At 38.1% G+C, this 21,364-nt stretch overlaps 1 protein-coding gene across 1 annotated transcript in view; it reads left to right on the forward strand.

Annotated features, from left to right (window-relative positions):
- SNAPC1 (small nuclear RNA activating complex polypeptide 1) overlaps window positions 1–19,942 on the forward strand; it is a 32,991-nt gene extending 13,049 nt beyond the window's left edge. Inside the window, exons 5-10 of the mRNA XM_007986908.3 lie at window positions 1,153–1,311; window positions 3,070–3,138; window positions 3,836–3,898; window positions 7,426–7,576; window positions 17,096–17,188; window positions 19,207–19,942. Coding sequence (XP_007985099.1) covers window positions 1,153–1,311; window positions 3,070–3,138; window positions 3,836–3,898; window positions 7,426–7,576; window positions 17,096–17,188; window positions 19,207–19,241 — 570 coding nt within the window. The 3' untranslated portion in view covers window positions 19,242–19,942. The remainder of the gene's footprint in view (window positions 1–1,152; window positions 1,312–3,069; window positions 3,139–3,835; window positions 3,899–7,425; window positions 7,577–17,095; window positions 17,189–19,206) is intronic.
- Window positions 19,943–21,364: the final 1,422 nt, after the last annotated feature.

The following is a 21,364-nucleotide window of genomic DNA, read 5'->3' on the forward strand; positions in this document are numbered from 1 at the left end:
TAAATCACCCTCTATTTCTTTGTTTTTTGTTTTGAGATGGAGTCTTGCTCTCTTGCCCCCACTGGAGTGCAGTGGCAGTGCGATCTTGGCTCACTGCAACCTCCGTCTCCCGGGTTCAAGCAGTTCTCCTGCCTCAGCCTCCCAGGTAGCTGGGATTACAGGTGCCCACCCCCACACTCGGCTAATTTTTGTGTTTTTAGTAGAGATGGGATTTCACCATGTTGGCCAGTCTGGTCTTGAACTCCTGACCTCGTGATCCTCCTGCCTTGGCCTCCCAAAGTGCTGGGATTATAGGCGTGAGCCACCGCACCTGGCCTACCCTCTATTTCTTTTAATCCTGAATCTTATCGCTGAAGTAATGGTGAAACTTATGGGAACAGGCACATAGGTTTTGGGATTTCTGTGGCAGGTTGGGATGAGAGTCGTTACATAGGAATTTCCAGCAGAGCATAAAGGACTATGTAAATATTCTTTTCTTTTTTTTGAGATGGAGTCTTGCTCTGTCACCCAGGCTGGAGTGCGGTGGCACGATCTCCGCTCACTGCAAGCTCCGCCTCCTGGGTTCACCCCATTCTCCTGCCTCAGCATCCCGAGTCACTGGGACTACAGGCGCCCACCACCACACTCGGCCAATTTTTTCTATTTTTAGTAAAGATGGGGTTTGACTGTGTTAGCCCTGATGGTCTCGATCTCCTGACCTCGTAATCCACCTGCCTCGGCCTCCCAAAGTTCTGGGACTACAGGCGTGAGCCCCCGCACCTGGCCATAAATATTCTTGATGTGATAATATGATATAAAAATATCTTAGTTATCAGTAGCAATATTTAATGATACATCATGCTACAAATAATTGTGATATTCTAGAATGGAATTGTATGTTAACTCTTTCGTCTTTCCCCAGTGTCTTCCTATAAGTGTATCTTAGTTAATGTTTGTTGAGGTAAGTTAATAAATCCATACCTCTGGAATCCATACCTCTATGTTAATGAAGTTGCACTATTTTGTTTACATGATTATGTTATTTTCAACATACTGTAGCATGTTATTCCCTATCAACTGGAAGTCACTTTGGAAGGTGACTATTTTGTGTTGGTTTTGCCTTTTAGTTTCTCCTCAAAAAGTGAAATAAAGGACTCATCTTTTTGCTTTTAGGAAATGCTGAATGTTCATGATCATTATCAGAACATGAAACGTGTAATTTCGGTTGATAAGTCCAAGCCAGATAAAGCCCTCAGTTTGATAAAGGATGATTTTTTTGACAATATTAAGAACATAGTTTTGGAGCATCAGCAGTGGCACAAAGACAGAAAGGTATGCAATCACTTGTTTGGTGCCTCACCATTGTATTATGCACGAATGATTATCCATGGATGATAATGTTGAGAGGCAGCCTAGTGTTAGAGGCTGTAATCCTGTGGAGCTAAGATTTAGAGGGCTTGGCTTTTCTAGTTCCACTTTTGCCACTTACTAGGTATGTGATGTTATTTAACCTTACAGATGGAATATATATGTATTTTCCTTTTTTTGGTAGAAGAGTAAATAATCTTGTTATACCACAGATTTATTACAGTCTTTATAATTTGGCATTTTTCTAGGGGTTGCACACTCGGTCTTTGGGCTAAATCCTGCACACAGATGTGTTTTGTTTGGCATAGTGTTGATTCTAACATTGTTTAAAATTTTTGAGTTAATTACCAACTTTTAAGTACTTGTGGACCTCACCTAAAATTCTAGACTGGTAACACTGATTCCACTTTGCTGCATGACAGCAGACAGTGGGACCTGAGTGGTGGCTTTTCCTACTGTGATAGGGCAGGTGTTTCTCTGTTTACATGTTGTCTACCTGGTGTGGTTTATCTTTTTGCAGGTCTCATCATCACAGATCTTCAACTTAGTTTATTTAACCAAAAGTATTGATGGTTTCACATTAGCCTTTTCAGCTAGAGGAACTTTTTAACCCTGGAAACCTAAAGGCTAGCCTTGTGAAATTTACTTTTGAAACTATTACTCCATCTTATTTTAGTAAATCTAGGAAAACAATTTTTAAAAAGTAAGCAATTTCTGATTACTGTGTGTCTTGATAATGTGCTGGTGTTTTCACAAATGTCACACAGATACTGTTATCTATATATCATCTTTCAGAAAGATTTCTTGCTACTTTTTCACTTTCTGTTATATAAAGGAAGCTGGCTCACAGCTTAATTTTAGAAAAGATAAACAAGGAAACTGATAAGAAGATGATAGTCTTGGGAAGAAGAAAATAACTTTATTCCTCTGCATTTATTTTAATGAGAGATAGCAAGTTTTAGAATGTTTGGATACTTTAAGTCCTACAAATAGGTTACACAAATGACTTAGGCATTTAATGTAAAAAAAATTGTTAGTATTCTTTATATGTACGTATATAGACAGGGTCTTCTTGCTCTGTCACCCTGGCTGGAATGCAGTGGCAAGACTACAGCTCACTACAGCCTCGACCTCCCAGGCTTAAGTGATCCACCCACCTCAGCCTTCTGAGTAGCTGGGTTTGCAGACATATGCCACCATGCCCAGCTAATTTTTTTTATTTTTTGTAGAGACAGCGTCTTGCTATGTTGCCAGGGATAGAACCAGCAAAATTTTAAGTTTTTTTGTAGAGATGGGGTCTTGCTATGTTGCCCAGGGTGGTTTGGAACTTCTGGCCTTAAGCGATCCTCCCACCTCAGCCTCCCAGAGTATTAGGATTACAGGATTAGCCACTATGCATAGCCAGTATTCTCTTTTAATAGATAAACTCTCTTCAAAGAGCATTACTACGAGCTCTGAAAACCTGAAGGAAAGGAGAATAAGCCCGTTTTCTTACTACCACATAGAGACTACCACATTAATTAGGAGGATTTAAGCATTTTATTGATGAATTGTAGAACATTTTGAAACCTGTGATCTTAATGTTAGGTGGTATATAATGTGAATGATCTTTTAGTTTTTCATTTATTAAAAGTAATGATTTCTCACTGTTCTAAAATTGATTTGCAGTTAATTGAATTGTAAATTTGTGTGTGTGTGTATGTATCTTTTTTGCTCTTTTAGAATCCATCCTTAAAATCAAAAATTAATGATGGAGAAGAAAAAATGGAAGGAAATTCACAAGAAACAGAGGTCAGAAAACTTTGCAATTCATATTATGTGTGGCTGTGATTCTGTATACTAAGCACTGTGACCCATGGTCAGTATTATAAGAAATATAAGAGAAAATTCTGAATCATGGTTTTGTGAAAAGGTAGTTTGTTATTTACTGGAAGTCTTGTGGAGGCCACATCAGGTATAGGTTGGGAGAGAGGATGATGATAGTTTTCCGCAGGGAAAGGAAAGCTGGACTATGGAAGGTGCCCTCAGTTAATAGAGGATCAGGATCAGGCTTTTGTAATATATCTTTTCTGACTTGTCAGCCTTTCAACCAGTGTGGAGCCCAAGCCATTACACGGTATACTGCTTCCTGCCTCCAGAGTTTTCATCCATCTTAGTGGATGAGACAAGGAGCCATCTTTGAGTATAGGCAGATGAGGAGGGAATGGCAGTTCAAGGCTCTGCCTGATTACCCAGGCTTTCATTCATATTGTCCTCCTTGAATCCTGAATGAAAATGATCTGTAACTACGGGGATAGTATTATGGCACCTGCTACATCTGTGAGAGAATATGATGTATGTTTATGTGTGGGTACCCAATATATGTTAGTTTCTTTTACCCTACCTTCTGTCTAAAATCTTACTTCTGATAATAAATACTTGGGTATTCAGTTTTTTCACCTATTGTTTGTGTGTTTTAACTTTTTTTTCCTTCTTATTTTACATCCAGAGATGTGAAAGGGCAGAATCATTAGCGAAAATAAAATCAAAGGCCTTTTCAGTTGTCATTCAGGTGAGTTATTCTTTAATAAGGTAATTTGGAAATTGACTGCTTTTTAAATTATATTTCAATTTTTCATCAAAGTAGTGATACATGTACTTAGTTTTAAAAGTCAAATAATGCTAGAGAGGTTATATAGCACAACAGACCCCTTCTCTGCCACTTCCTACCCTTGTATTCCTAACCTTGAGAGGCAACATCTTCGACTTCTTTTCTTTTAGCAGTTTCTTCTAATATTTACCTGGAATTTTGATGCCATTTCCTTTATTGTCTTCCAGCTTCTAGTATTCCTGATTTTGGAAGGTTTTAGGGTTTTGCTTTGTCCCTGGAGTTCTGAAATTTCATTTAGTACATATAATGTAACTTGGTGTACATCTTTTTTGTTTATTGCCCATGGCACTCATGGTGACCTCCTTTTGATCTGATATCCTTCAGTTCTGAAGAAGTTTCTGTATTGTTTCTTCGATACAAATGTTCTTTGCTGCATCTTTTCTGTTCTTCAACTTTTCTTATTTTTCTCTTCTATTTTCAGTTTCTGTCTCATTTTCTATTTTCAGGGAGATTTCTTAGGCTTTATCTTCTGAACCATTATATTGATTTAAAAAAATTTCCCCTGATATTTTTTCATTACCAATAATTTTTTTTGTTCTCTGAATGCTTCTTGTTTTGTTTTTTTAAAATGTATTTTTCTTTTTCACAGGATGCAATAACTTTTTCTTTTTAAGGATATTAACTACAGTTTTTTTGATGGTTCCTCCCATTTTCTGTGAGTTCTTTTTTTTCTATTTGTTTGAACTCTTTCACTTGTTGACTTTTTTTTTTTTTTTTGAGATGGAGTTTTGCTCTTATTGCCCAGGCTGGAGTGCAATGGTGCGATTTTGGCTCCCCGCAACCTCTGCCTCCCAGGTTCAAGTGAGTCTCCTGCCTCAGCCTCTTGAGTAGCTGGGATCACAGGCATGTGTCACCATACCCAGCTAATTTTGTATTTTTAGTAGAGACGGGGTTTCTCTATGTTGGCCAGGCTGGTCTCGAACTCCCGACCTCAGGTGATCCACCTGCCTCGGCCTCCCAAAGTGCTGGGATTACAGGCGTGAGCCACTGCACCTGGCCCATTTTGTTGGCTAAATGATTGAAGAAGGCTGGGCGCGGTAGTGGTGGCAGGCGCCTGTAGTCCCAGCTACTCGGGGAGGCTGAGACAGGAGAATGGCGTGAACCTGGGAGGCGGAGCTTGCAGTGAGCCGAGATCACGCCACTGCACTCCAGCCTGGGCGACAGAGCGAGACTCCATCTCAAAAAAAAATATGATTGAAGATCCTCAGATGTCTTTCATATTTAAGGGTGGTCAAGAGGAGATCAAGAGCTTATCTAACCTCTAGATTTCTTTGTCTTGGATCTAGTTATTTAAAGAACAATCTTTCACTTCCTTGTCTAGAGGAGGAAGGTGGGCAATAAGCCCAGCTGCCAGTGTTTTGGGAGCCTACAGAGAGAATCAGACATGAAGCTCACCATTCCTTATGCAGGTTTCACTCAGCCCCTCTATTTTCAGTAAGAGTCCTCATCTCCTTTCTCACCTACACCAGTTTCCTTTGAGCCCACAGCCTTTCTCATTTAGCCTCTTCAGAGAGCAGCAGGCCTTCTGTTTTGTATAGGAGAAGGTCAGTTGCCTAGCTCTGAGGTTGAGGAATGAGACACTATTCTCTATAGATTTTCAATGTACCTGCCTGTTTTTTCAGTCCCACCTCAGCCTTCCAAAGTGCTAGGATTACAGATGTGAGCCACTGTGCCCAGCCCTTTGCCCATTTTTTAATGAGGTGGTTTTTTTGTTTGTTGAATTAATTTTCTTATAGATTCTGAATATTAGACCTTCATTGAATGCCAAGTTTGTGACTATTTTCTCCCATTCTGTAGGTTGTCTGTTTACTCTGTTGTTTCTTTTGTTTTACAGAAGCTCTGTAGTTTAATTAGGTCTCACTTGTCAATTTTTGTTATCAACTTTGTCAAACATCAGGTGGTTGTAGGTGTGTGGCTTTATTTCTGAGTTCTCTGTCCTGTTCCATTCGTCTATGTGTCTGTTTTTGTACCAGTACAATGCTGTTTTGGTTACCGTAGTGTATCTTTGGTTTCTGTGTCTGTGGATTCAACCAATTGTGGATTGAAAATATTTGAACAAAAAAATGCATCTGTACCAAATATGGACACACTTTTTTCCTTGCCGTTATATTCCCTGAGTAATATGACAATCACTTTCATAATATTAGGTATTATAAGTAATCTAGAGATGATTGAAAGTATATGGGAGGGAAGTGCATAGGTTATATGCAAATACTACACAATTTTACATTAGGAATTTGAGGATCTCTGGATTTTGGTATCCGAAGGAAGTCCTGGAACTAATCCTCCATGGATACTGAGAGACAACTATACGTGGTTGCTTTTTAAGAGTTGTTGGTCGGACGCGGTGGCTTAGGCCTGTAATCCCAGCACTTTGGGAGGCCAAGGTGGGCTGATCACGAGGTCAGGAGATTGAGACCATCCTGGCCAACACGGTGAAACTGTGTCTCTACTAAAAATACAAAAAATTAGCCAGGCATGGTGGTGGGTGCCTGTAGTCCCAGCTACTCGGGAGACTGAGGTGGCAGAATGGCATGAACGCAGGAGGTGGAGGTTGCAGTGAGCTGAGATCGTGCCACTGCACTCCATCCTGGGCTACAAAGCAAGACTCCATCTCAAAAATAAAAAATAAAAATAAAAAAAAGAAAAGAAAAAAGAATTGTTAATACCTGTATTGCATATACAACATTAACCGAAAATTCTTTGCTTAAGCAAGTAAGGGAATTCACCTACTGATAAAACAAAACAAATCCATAGCCAGGATTGGCTAAAGATACCTGTGTCTCAGACAAAGATATCATTAAGACTGGTCCTCCATTTTCACTGCCGTCAAGTGCTATTTTCCTGACAGCTTCAGCCTTGCATGTTCCCAGTTTTAGCTTCCAAAGCAAGAAAGAATCTTTCCTTCCTAATAGTTAAACAATTCCAAAATAACATTTCATTAGCCGTGATACATACCACATACCCCGCCTACTTGCCTCCCCACTCCCAACAAATTACCCTGGCCATGGGGATGTTAAACTCACTATGGCCAGATCTGGGCCACATGGCCAAACCTGGAGCCAAGCATGAAGTACTTCTACTTGGAACACATGGTAGTGCCTACGGGAAGTAAGTTTATTAGAAGATGCCTCTACACCTTTGTTGCCCAACCATGCCAGATAATAGAACAACTTCATTTTAAGCCCATGTGAGCAGATAGTGGTGACAGCTGCAGGAAACTTCATGTTATAAAAAGAATAGACTATTTACATGACACAGGTAGTTACATTATAGTAAACCAGCCAGGGGTAATAGTAAAGTACTTTATGACAGATAGTTCTGTAAATCTTTCCTCATCTTTGATCGTACATTTTGTCTTCCTCTGAATTACCTATCATTTGTATTCATTTTATAATTTATTGGTTAATTGGATTGTAACTCTTAAGGCATCCAAATCAAGAAGGCATCGTCAAGTCAAACTTGACTCTTCTGACTGTGATTCTGCATCTGGTCAAGGGCAAGTCAAAGCAACTAGGAAAAAAGAGAAGAAAGAAAGATTGAAACCAGCAGGAAGAAAGATGTCTTTCAGAAACAAAGGTAATTTTTTAAAGTCTTACTAAGACTCAACAAAGGAGAATGGGTTTTATTTACAACTTTGCCTCATCTTTATTTCGTTGTTAAGAAGGATTAGATACTTGTTTGAGAACATTTTTGTGAGATTTAATATTAAAAATAAATTGTTAGATTCTTGGAAACTTATTGCTGGAAAGGGACCCTAGGAATCATATCAAATGTATCATTTTATAGGTGATGAAATTTTGACCTGGCCAGGTGCTGTGGCTCATGCCTGTAATCCCAGCACTTTGGGAGGCCTAAGTGGGTGGATCAGTTGAGGTCAGGAGTTCGAGTCCAGCCTAGCCAACATGGTGAAACCCCCGTCTCTACTAAAAATATAAAAGCTGGGCATGGTAGTGCACGCCTGTAATCCCAGCTACTTGGGAGGCTGAGGCACGAGAATTGCTTGAACCTGGAAGGTGGAGGTTGCAGTGAGCTGAGATCATGCACTTTAGTCCAGTGTAGGTGACAGAGCAAGACTGTCTCAAAACAAAACAACAAAAAGAAAGAAATTTAGGCCTATAGAGATTAAATAACTTGTCTAAAGTGATATATCAATTAATAGCTAGATAGTTATGAAATCAGTCTAGAATTATCCAGTTCCTTTTTTTTTTTTTTTTTTTTTTGAGATGCAGTTTTGCTCTTGTTGCCCACGCTGGAGTGCAATGGCATGATCTCAGCTCATTGCAACCTCCGCCTCCCGGGTTCAAGTGATTTTGCTGTCTCAGCCTCCCAAGTAGCTGAGACTACAGGCACCCACCTCCACACCTGGGTAATTTTTTTTTTGTTGTATTTTTAGTAGAGACGGGGTTTCACTATGTTGGCCAGGCTGGTCTTGAACTCCTGATCTCGTGATTCACTGGCCTTGACCTTCCAAAGTGCTGGGATTATAGGCGTGAGCCCCTGCACCCAGCAATAGTTTGTTTTTTTTAAAAATTGTATGAATAATATATATGTACCCTACATAAATTTGGAATTTGATTAACAAGTTTACTTGGGGTGAGAAAAAGAGCATTAGAAACATTAGTAAATATTTAATACTAATACGAAATTCACTCCTAACTACTGCAGGAATATATGAAGATAAGTTAACAGCTTTTTAGCATTTTTCCCCCTTTATTGAAGCAGTGGAAAGAGAATTGAAGTTAAATACCTTTAATATGTCCCAGATATGATTAAGTACTATAACAGTAGCTTGAAGTGCACTGAGAATTCAGAGGAGATACCATATTTGTTAAGTATGATCGAGAAATAGTTCAAAAGGAAATTTTTCTACTTCCTTTCACAATGCTGAAGGATATTGTGAAGAAAATTGTTAGACTAAACTCATGAGTATTACTGAAAAAATCCTAAGTCATATGTATCAAAAATAATCCTAGACACAAAAACACCTAACTGAGTACACTTATTTCGGATGCATTCAGAATCTATTAATATGATTTACCACATCAATAGGTTAAAGGGGAAAATGTGAATTTATTTTAATAGTTACCAAAGAAGACATTTGATAATATCCAGCATCCATTCTTGTTTTTTTTTTGTTTTGTTTTTTTTTGTTTTTTTTTTTTGAGATGGAGTCTCGTTCTGTCACCCAGGCTGGAGTGCAGTGGCCGGATCTCAGCTCACTGCAAGCTCCGCCTCCCAGGTTTACGCCATTCTCCTGCCTCAGCCTCCCGAATAGCTGGGACTACAGGCGCCCGCCACCACGCCCGGCTAGTTTTTTGTATTTTTTTTTTTAGTAGAGATGGGGTTTCACCGTGTTAGCCAGGATGGTCTCAATCTCCTGACCTCGTGATCCGCCAGTCTCGGCCTCCCAAAGTGCTGGGACCAGCATCCATTCTTGATTAAAAAAAAAAAATCTTCTAGATCAAGGAGTTAGCAAACTGTTTCTGTAAAGGGCCAGGTAGTAAATATTTTAGGTTTTGTGGGCCATGTTTCTGTCACAGCTACTCAGCTCTGCCATTGTAATGTGAAAGTATCTATAGATAATACCAAAACACCTGAATGTGGTTGTAGTCCAGTAAAACTGTATAAAAGCAGGTGGTGGGTCACATTTGGTCCTGGAGTTTGTTAACTCCTGCCCCTGCCCTAGATAAAATAGAAGATTATTTCTTTAATCTTAAAAGTGTGTGTGTGCACGCATGTATTAGATTATAAGTTGCCTCATGTTCAATGGTAATATGCAAGAAGTATCACAGTTTTATTTAATGTTGCTCTTAAAGAGCTAGTCAGTGTAATCAGACAGGAGAGTGAAGGGAGATACGACATCAGAAAGAGAGCCTAGAAAATTATCATGATTTGTGAATGATTTTATGCCTAAAAATATTCTAAAGAGAATTTGCTGAAAAATAGGAACAAAAATTTAGGGAGGTAAGGATTACCACTGTAGACCTTACAAAGATTAAAAGGTGACCAAGGCAAAATTATAAATAATTTTATGCCAGTAAGTTAGATAGCTTAAATAAAATGGATAAATTTATAAAGAGACACAGGTTTCCAGGCCAGGCGCTGTGGCTCATGCTTGTAATCACAGCACTTTGGGAGGCTGAGGCAGGTGGATCACCTGAAGTCGGGAGTTCGAGACCAGCCTGGCCAACATGGAGAAACCCCGTCTTTACTAAAAATACAAAATTAGCCAGGCTTGGTGGCGCATGCCTGTAATCCTAGCTACTTGGGAGACTGAGGCAGAAGAATCGCTTGAACCCGGGAGGTGGAGGTTGTGGTGAGCCCAGATGTGCCTTTACACTCCAACCTGGGCAACAACAGCAAAACTCTGTCTCAAAAAAAAAAAAAAAAGAGACACAAGTTTCTAAAACTGACGCTGACGGAAGAAATCTGAATAGTCATGTCTACTGAGACCCCAAAATATCTGAGACAGGTCTCAGTCGATTTAGAAAGTTTATTTTGCCCCGGTTAAGGATGTGCCTGTGATACAACCTCAGGAAGTCCTGATGCATGCGCCCAATGTGGTCGGGTTACAGCTTTTATACATTTTAGGGAGACATGACACATCAATCAATATATGTAAGTTGTACATTGGTTTGGTCTGGTAAGGCACAAGTGGGGGCTTCCAGGTTAGAAGTAGGTAAGACAAAAAGTTGGATTGCATTTTTTGAGTCTTTGATGGCCTTCCACCTAATACGAATAATACTCAATTTACTCTGGCTCAATGAATCTGCATTTTCACATGAGCAATAGGGGAGAGAAACCAATCAGATATGCATTTGTCTTCGTGAGCCTCAGAGGGATGACTTTGAATAGAATGGTAGGCTGGTTTGCTCTAAGCAGTTCCTAGCTTGACTTTTCCCTTTAGCTTAGTGATTTTGGGGTCCTAAGATTTATTTTCCTCTCACACTGCTAAGAAATTAAATTCCCAGGCTTCTCTGGAAATGTTAGCAAACATTTAAGAAAGGAGTGATCTAGATCTAGATTCTTTCAGAAAATACAAGAGGGAATACTTTGCAGCTTATTGACGTTGCAAGAACTAAAGACCAATATCCCTTATCTTATCCAAAAAAAAATTCAAAATGGATTATGGACTAAATTTGAAACCTAAATTATAAAACTTGTGAAAAAATACATAGGAGAAAAATGTGTGTGTTCTTGGATTGGGCAAGATTTTTAAATACATGACACAAAAAACCACAAGCAAATCATGAAACAGAAAAAATTGATAAATCTGCATTCTCAAAGTTACAATTTTTGTCTTCAGAAGACACTGTTAAGAAGATGAGAAGATAAGCCATAGACTGTGAGAAAATTTCTGCAAACTACTACCCTGATTAAAGGTCCTGTATCCAAACTAGTAATATATAAAGAAGTCTAACTCAATAAATATATAGTCCACCCAATGAAGAAATGGCTAAAACATTTCACCAAAGAAAATATATGGATGGCAAATAAGCATATGAAAAGATGCTTTGCATCTTTAGTTATTAGAGAAATGTAAATTAAAACCACAGTGACATTCCACTAAACCCTGAATGACAGCAACAAAAAGACCCCACAAAACAAAACAAAAATTGTAATGAAAAAAGCTGTTGATGATTTGAAACAAGTGGAACCTGCATACTTTTCTGGTGTGAATCCACAATGATGTGGTTACTTTGGAAAACTCAATAGTTTTTAAAAGGTAAACATGTACTTATCATCTGACCCAGAAATACTCTTCCTTGGTATTTATACAAGAGAAATGAATACTTAATGTTCACACAGAAATGTGTATGCAAAAGTTTATGTGGCTTTATTCATCATTGCAAGAACTGCAGACAGCCTAAAAATCCTTCCACTGCTGATTGGATAAACTGTGGCATATCCATACAATGAAATACAATCCAGCAATAAAAGCTGTCATACATGTAACAACGTAGATGAATCTGAATTCAGTGTGCTCTGTGAAAGAAGACAGATACAAAAGGCTATATACTCTATGATTCTATTTATGTGACATTTTGGAAAAGGCAAATCTGTAGGGACAGAAAACATTTGGTTGCTAGGGACTTAGGGGTAGGGGAAGGTGTTGAATGCAAAGGGGCACAGAGAAATTTTTGGGGTGATGGAAATCTGTATTTTCATTGCAGTGGTAGATTCCACAACCATGCATTTGTCCAAACTGCTCTGTACAGCAAAAATGGGTGAATTTTATTGTATGTTAATAATACTTCAATAAACCTGACTGATGGCCAAACACGAGCAAAAAGAGAGGACATAAGGAAAAGATTGTTTAGTTTGGTTGTATTTCAAAAATTAACTTCTGGTAGATTAAAATGTTTTTTTTTCTGAAAAGAAAATGTTCAGCTGAATTAAATTTAAAGGAGTTTAATTGAGCACTGAACTATTGGAGTATCACACAGCCCCCAGAATCACAGCAGATTCAGAGACTCCAGCGCAGCCACGTGGTGGAAGATTTATAGCCAACAAAAGGGAAATGAGGTACAGAAATCGGAAGTGAGATACAGAACAGCTGGATTGGTTATGGCTCGGCATTTGCCTTATTTGAACACAGTTTGAAGACTCAGCAGTGTATGAATGGTTGAAGTACCGCCACTGGGATTGGCCAAGACTCAGCTGTTGTTCAGGCATATACTGCTAAATTGGGTTTTCACTCTTGTCTACCTATTAAGCTAGATTGCAGTTTGTCCATAAGGACTCAAATATAGAAGTATGGAGTCCTTCTCAGGCCATATTTAGTTCACTTTAACAGAAGTACCAAAGATATTTAGGTTTAGAAACCCTCACAAGCACTTTTTATTAACAGCCTTCATATAGGCATAGCAATGTGATAAGCTGGCCAAGCTGCTTTCTTGAAGACCTGAAAAAAATTTTTTTAATGTGGTTGAGGAACAAAGGAGGAACAAGAGCAAAATAGGAGAAGAAAGAAGTTAAATGAAATGAGCTTTCATCTTGAATATGTGACAGGTATTATTTATGAAATATCACTTCCTTTGTTAATCATATCTTAATGAGTTCCTAAAAACAACTGTTTTGTAAATTCTAAAACTAACTTAAGTACAGGCTCTGTAGTACATCTGAGATTTGTTAATGAATTTTCTCAGGTTGTTAGGGAGGATTTACCCATGAGAAAGAGTATTATAAAAAGTATTATAAAATGTGATCTGAATTCAGATCTCCATCATGGCTTAACTAATCCAGCTAAGGTATTGTAAATACTCTGAAGCAGAAATAGTTACCTGAATAATAAAGACCCAAATGCTTACTTTGTAGTTTCTCATTAATCAAAAGTTCATTTCCATACAGTGAAAAGGTATTTTTGATTTTATAGTTTTTCAAAAAGAGGAGCCTCAGTTCCATGAAAGGCAAAAGATCTTACAAATCCATTTGCACATATGATACTTTTAAAATTTCTAATTTTAAAAGAGCTCTTATAAATGAATAAGAAAAGGGCCACCACCCAGTAGAAAAATAGCTTAGGACATGAACAGGCAATCACAAATGCAGGCAGAAAGTCAATGCATATAGGAAATAATTGAATTTCATCTATAATTACAGATATATAAGTTAAAACATGATTTTTATATTATTTGATCAGCAAAGATTAAAGGTGTAATACCCATTGATAGTGAAAGTGTGAGGAAATACAATCTCAGTTTAAGTGGGAGAGTAAATTGGCACATTCTTTTCATAGAGCAATTTAGAATCATGTCAAAATTTTAAATGTACATGCCTTTTAGAATTGCTAAGAATTTATTCTGTACAAATCATAAATATAAAAGGAAATTCATTGCAGGATTCTTTGAAGTGGCAAACTGTAAACAACTCAAATGTATAATGGGTAAATAAAATTCTTGTCAGTCCATACAAAGAAATACTTTGCAGTTACTAAAAAGCTAGGGAGGCTGGGCACGGTGGCTAACGCCTGTAGTCCCAGCACTTTGGGAGGCTGAGGCGGGCGGATCACAAGGTCAGGAGTTCAAGACCAGCCTGGCCAATATGGTAAAACCCCGCCTCTACTAAAAATACAAAAATTAGCTGGGTGTGGTGGTGGGCGCCTATAGTCCCAGCTACTTGGGAGTCTGAGGCAGGAGAATCGCTTGAACCCAGGAGGCAGAGGTTGCAGTGAGCCGAGATCATGCCACTGCTCTGCAGCCTGGGTGACAGGGCAAGACTCCGTCTCAAAAAAAAAAAGAAGCTAGGGAAAGCCCTATATTATGAAAGTATATCCAGAATATATCGATTAAAAATAAAATACAACGTGATACATTTTTTAGTGAAAAGGCTTTTTTAAAAAGAGTATGATCTTATTTCTATTAATCAAAAAAATATATATATACACACATGAACATAATATATAGCACTGAAGAAATCTAGACATGTATGAAGTATTACCAGTGGTTAATTTTCAAGGATGGTATAATGAGAAACTATCCATAAATTTCTGTAATGTTTGGATTTTATATAACCGTGTGTTACTTTAGTAATCAGTAGAAATCCAAAGACCTTTTTACAAATAAGGTAAACATAATTCCATAGACTCAGACAAGTAGAAGGGCTGGTGTGAAAAAGGCAAAGTAGCTGGGAAGTATGGAGCGAGGGGTCCATTTAGACTGGATTGTAAAGGGTGTGTTGGGGAGTTAACTGTTAAAAGTGCTGGAAAAATAGATTGAGGATTGTGTTGTGACCAGGCCTTAAATGTGGAATCAAGTAGTTTACACTTCAGTTGGTAGGCAGAGGGGAAGTTAACTGAAACTTTTGAGCAAGAAAGTGGTATGCCCAAAGTTTTTCTTGAAGAAAATCAGTCTGGGAGTAAAATGGTAGGTAGCTGGGAACAAACTGAAAATAGGAACACTAAGTAGAAGGCTGTTGCAGTAGTTCAGATTTAGGAGTGACAAGCATGTGCCACATGGTTGTAGGAATTAGAGAAGCAAGGCTAACAGACATAAGAGCCAAATATGGAGGCTGGTGGAGAGGGGTGAGACAAGAATGCTTTATGTCTGAGCACCTGGGAGGATATTCATGTCCTTAATGTTGGAGAAATATGATGACATGATAAAGATTTCATTGGGGTGAGAATTCGCTCCAGTCTGCCTTTCCAGACTTAATTTCTGTAATAATTGCTTGATGCATAAATGGGTGCTCAGTATATTTATGGGATTTATTTAAGCTTATGTTATTTAAGCTTCAATTATGTGCTCACCATTCCTCAAACATAACATGCATGTTGATAGGACATCAGTAATATCAGTGCTATGATGGATGAAGATGATAGCAACTACTGTTGATGTAACACTTTTTTTGAGATAGAGTCTTGCTCTGTCACCCAGGCTGGAGTGCAGTGGCACAATAATGGCATGATCTCGGCTCACTGCAACCTCCACCTCCTGGGTTCAAGCGATTCTCCTGCCTCAGCCTCCCCAGTATCTGGGATTACAGGCACTCGCCACTATGCCTGGCTAATTTTTGTATTTTTAGTAGAAATAGGGTTTCATCATGTTGGCCAGGATGGTCTCGAAGTCCTGACCTCGTGATCTACCCACCTCGGCCTCCCAAAGTGCTGGGATTACAGGCGAGAGCCACCACGCCCAGCCAAAATTTACTTTTTAAAAATTTAATTATTCTTGGCTGTTTTCTCAAATGTATTGCATTCTCTTTTATATGTTTCCTTTGTTCTACATTTATCATTTTTGTAATTATAAGTATATTAAAGTAAAATATATTTTATGCTCTTATTTTCTGTAACACTGTATCCTTAACATAATTTAATTTTCTTTTGACAAGTCATGGTCACCATCATGAGGATTATGTTACTGGGTTTTATAATGTAATGATTCTATCAAGAGAGAAGCCAGATGCGGTTGCTCACGTCTGTAATCCCAGCAGTTTGGGAGGTTGTGGCAGGTGGATCACTTGAGGTCAGGAGTTTGAAACCAGCCTGGCCAATGTGGTGGCATGCACCTGTAGTCCCACCTATTCAGTAGGCTGAGGCATGAGAATCATTTAAGCCTGGGAGGCGGAGGTTGCAGTGAGCTGCGATTGTACCACTGTACTCCAGCCTGGGCTACAGAGAGAGAGACTGTCTCCAAAAAAAAAAAAAAAAAAAAAAAAATAGCTTAAGTGTGGGGCAGTTTATACTAAATGGCTTCATGCCGCAGTGCTTTGTTCTTATGTTTCTCTTTTTTTAAAAAAAAAAATAGTGTATCTGTTACACTTATTGTGGTGAAATCTTTCTATTCTCAGTGTGCAGGCTCAGGAGGCAGACAGGAGAATTGCTTGAACCCAGGAGGCGGAGGTTGCAATGAGCTGAGATTGCGCCACTGCGCTGCAGCCTGGGTGACAGAGTGAGACTCCGTAAAAAAAAAAAAGCAAGATACAATATATCAAATGAGAAAAGTGTTGGGCGAAGAAAAACAGCATAAAAATAGTCACTGTTTATGGGGGTTGCTTTTGGGACATGGAAGTTTTGTGCTAAATGGTACTTGATATGATAATGGTATCTGATACATTTGGTTGGGATATTTCTTCAGGTAACAGAAGGTTGATGTAGAGAACCTCTAGTGTTTTTGAAAATGGAAAGTCAGTCGCAAATTATGACTAGAGAAATATATCTTGTAGGGCATATGTGGTGAGAAAAGAAAGTATGTTCACATCCAAAAGTAAGGTGGTTAAACTCAAAAACTACATTTGTAATTAATTTAATAAAGTTGAAGTAACATATGTGATTATTCTTTGATGGTTGCAGATATAACCCCTGTTGTGTGTGATAAAGATTAAATATGGTATTTGTGTTTGGCTAATTTTGTTTATTCCTTTTTTCTCTGTTTTATCTAGTGGAAGAACTAGAGACTACTTTCAAAGTATAAATAAACTATGTTAGTACTTGAAAAAATATAGGTATTCTAGAATGCGTATTTCTGCTTACCATTACAGTTTAAGTTTTTACATGTCTAATTTTTATGCTGTAATAATGACATTTTTTGTAAAATATTTTCTCAAAAAGTATAATATCTTTGCTTTCATATAAAATCATTTTCTAAATATTTCTAGGTAACGTGCAGAATATACAAAAGGAAGATAAACCTTTAAGTCTGAGTATGCCTGTAATTACAGAAGAAGAGAATGAAAGTTTGAGTGGAACAGGTACAGATAAAATTTCGTCAAACTAGTGAAGTAAACTAACTTACATTCGTAGAGCATCAAGGTTTAGAACCTTTGAGGAACATGACAGTTTGCTGTGTGTTCCTGTGATCCTTTCATCTTTGGCCCATTAGAGAATTTCAGTATTAGTCATATCATTAATGACATCTCAGAGTCAAGGATAACACAATAAATGATGGTATGGATATCCATTAGGTATCCTATCAGTTTCATCTTTGTAGAGATGTCTCTGTCAGACCTCTGACCTGCTTTCATCTGGACATTGTTTCAGTACTTCTAATCCTGACTGCTGCTCTCTTCCAGGAATTTGTTTTCTTTGTTTTTTTTCGTGAGACAGGGTCTTGCTGGATTGCCCGGGCTGGTGTACGGTGATACGATCACAGTGATTTACTACAGCTTCAACTTCCCCATCTCAGGCTGTCCTCCCCTCCTGCCTCAGCCTCTTGAGTCACTGGGACTGAAGGCACGTGCCCCATTGTCTGGCTAATTTTTGTATTTTTTGTAGAGACAGGGTCACACTGTGTTGCCTAGGCTGGTCTCAAACTCCTGGGCTCAAGTGATCCACTTGCCTCGGCCTTCCAAAGTGCTGGGATTACAGGCATGAGCCACCGTGCCTGGCTTAGGAATTTATTTTCATCTTAATTTTTTTTTTTACTTGTCTTTTCTCTTTTTCTTTTTTTGCCATTTCCCTTTTCTTTTGCACTGGTGGGGAATATTTTTTTTCTTTTTTCTTTTTTTTTTTTTTTTGAGATAGTCCTGCTTTGTTACCCAGGCTCGAGTGCAATGGCGTGATCTCAGCTCACTGCAAACACCGTCTCCCGGGTTCAAGCGATTCTCCTGCCTCAGCCTCCCAAGTAGCTGGGATTACAGGCGCCCCCCATCATGCCCGGCTCATTTTTGTATTTTTGTAGAGACAGGATTTCACCATGTTGGCCAGGCTGGTCTTGAACTCCTGACCTTAAGTGATCCGCTTGCCTTGGCTTCCCAAAGTGCTGGGATTATAGGCATGAGCCACCGTGCTTGGCCAGAATATTTCTTTTTGCCACATCTTTTATAATTTTCATGTTTTTGTGTTTTCTATTGCTTTCTTTGCTTTTAATGATCAGTAACCTTTAGGTTCATGCTGTTTGTAGATGGACAATTATTCGAGTGTTGGTTCTGGCATCTCCTGTGGTAGCCAGAATGATGTATGGTACTAGTGTTTTGGGTTACATTTCTAGGTTTAATTGAAATGAAATTGAAATCTTAGTCATTTTCTTCTTCTTAGTACTGGCCTAAATACCTTTGAGATCTAGCACCCTGGGTTCATATAATTATAGGGAGGGTGTACCCATATGAAACAACTTCACAGTAACTTATTATTAATTAGGATTTAGAATGGCTAAGGGCCACTATCTTAATAGATTGATATTGCAATAAGATTGAGATCTTACTATCTCAGTGGATATAGTATTTTTTATTGTTGTTATGTTTTGTTTTTTTTTTTTTTTGAGATGGAGTCTCGCTCTGTCATCTAGGCTGGAGTGCCGAGGCACAATCTTGGCTCACTGCAACCTCCACCTCCTGGGTTCAAGCAATTCTCCTGCCTCAGCCTGCTGAGTAGCTGGGACTACAGGTGCCCGCCACCACGCCCGGCTAATTTTTTGTTTTTTTTTTTTAGTAAAGATGGGGTTTCACCGTGTTAGCCAGGAAGGTCTCGATCCCCTGACCTCATGATTCGCTCACCTCAGCCCCCCAAAGTGCTGGGATTACAGGCACGAGCCACTGCTCCTGGCTGATAGTATGTTTTAAACTGCTATATCATTTTGAAGAAAAAATTCTTGAATATGTCAGGTTTAAGATTTTTTTGTTGTGTCTTTGCTGTGAGGGCATCCTTATTGTGTTGTGCCAGTTAGATAGCTATGTAGTTTAAATGTATGTTATCAATTAGGTATTATCATTTAAGTGTCAAGTTTTTTTTTTTTCCCGATCTGACTGACTTTTAAACTTTATGTCTTTAGAGTTCACTGCATCCAAGAAGAAGAGAAAACACTGAACAAAGAGCCTGGTGTAGTTTTTAATTTTGAGTTTTCTGACAGAAGAAAAGAATGATATTTTGTGTATTGAACAGGAAGACTGCCAGTATTAAAAATAATCCTTCTGGGAAACTGTAGGTTATTTCTTGGAAATTGCAATACATAATTCTAGAATAAAAGTACACAAAATTAGAATAAGAATTCTTTAACATTTTCTTTAATGACATGCATAAATGGAGATAAAACTTGTATTTAGTATGTAATACAAAAAATTCTGTTATTTGCAGATTGTTACTATTTCCTGTAACGTTTTGTGATACTATACTGTCCAAATACAGTCTGGTAATACTATTCTATATTATTTAAAATATATTTTATTGAAATATTAATGTTTATTACATGCAAATAACTAATCATTTTTTATCTACAGTCTGATAATGGATTTTTTTATTTTGTATATTCTATTTTGTATATTGTTAAATGCAATAAAGTTTTTGCCTTGTTTTATTTTTTAATACATAAAAGTTACATTCTCATAACGTGATTAATAACTTAGGAAGTTCACAATGTATTTTCTAATTCTGCAGTTAAATATTATTTAGTGTTTGTTTTAAAGCTCCCTTTGGTCTACTGTATGTTTATGTGTATGTTTGTGTATGTGTAAATATGTATATGTATGTGTGTCCATATTTATATATATGACTAGTCAATAAATTTATATGTGTCTATATATATATGACTAGTCAATAAATTGTGTAAGTACTTGAATACTAATACTTAAATTAGTATTTAATACTAACTTAAGTACTTAAATACTAATGTATTAAGTATTTAAGTACTTTCTAATAAAATGTTTAAGAAGGATAATGTAAATTTCAGAATGTGTCTCTGGTACAGAATCGTTGATAGTCAGAAAAAAAAACTATAGCTTCATGAATATGACTATCTGTTAATTTCTCGTTCCAGATATTTTAATAGAGATTGCTTGAGCCATGTTGTTTGAATTGCTGCCAATAGCAGACCACCTCCCTATCATGTTGTTGGCTCAGCCGTTTTTTTTTCTTCCCCCTAAAAGAGACGGGGTATTGCTGTGCTGCTCAGGCTGGTCTTGAACTCCTGGGCTCAAGCAATCCTCCTGCCTCAGCCTCCCAAAGTACTAGGATTATAGGTGTGACCTACTGTACCCAGTCCTAACCTGTTTCACAGTTGATTATACTTCATGCTGTTTTCCTGCATGAAGTATAATTAAGGGATTTGTTAAGGTAACCCTTAATTAAGGTATTATTAGGGGATTTAGAGTTTGGGTTGCACACCTGTAATCCCAGCACTTTGGGAGGCTGAGGCAGGCAGATCACGACGTCAGTGAAACCCCGTCTCTAATAAAAATACAAAAATTAGCCGGGCATGGTGGTGGGTGCCTGTAGTCCCAACTACTTGGGAGGCTGAGGCAGGAGAATGGTGTGAATCCAGGAGGTGGAGCTTGCAGTGAGCCAAGATCACGCCACTGCACTCGAGCCTGGGCGACAGAGCAAGACTCCGTCTCAAAAAAAAAAAAAAAAAAAGGTTTGGGTTGAAGATCAAATTCGTGATATCTCTATATCTAACTTTAAAAATCAGAATACTAATGCTAACCCAAATAAAATGTTCATTTATTAGCATTTATGCAGTCATAATTGTTTCCTTTGACTTCAAATGTTTTTGATCATAGAGGGGGCAGTTTTCATAATGTAGACATTGGGTGGAGCATCTTGAATTTAAACATTGTGGGGTTGGGGTGTAGATCCGTTATTGGCCCCACTTGATATACTAGGTTGTTTGCTAGAACTTGTCTGACTGTTAAAGTTTATAGACATTGTACAGCTAACACACTGAGTTGCCCTCTCTTTTTTCATAACTGTACTTACAAAATACATGCTGTTGTTTCACTTGTACCTCAAGATGGTTAGTGCCCTGCCCCCATTCACCAAGTTAGTAAGTCATGCTTCTGAGTCATAAACACAAGGCTCAGGCTTATAATTTCAATCTTTTTATATAAGCCAACGTGGAAATCCAGAAAGATCCTTTTTAACTATAAGCAGTAAAACTCCACTTCAAAATGGCTTAAATGAAAAGGAAAGTTTATTAAAATCAGGTGAGTTCCAGC

This window comes from Chlorocebus sabaeus, chromosome 24, assembly GCF_047675955.1.
Source record: "Chlorocebus sabaeus isolate Y175 chromosome 24, mChlSab1.0.hap1, whole genome shotgun sequence".
Classification (NCBI taxonomy): domain Eukaryota; kingdom Metazoa; phylum Chordata; class Mammalia; order Primates; family Cercopithecidae; genus Chlorocebus; species Chlorocebus sabaeus.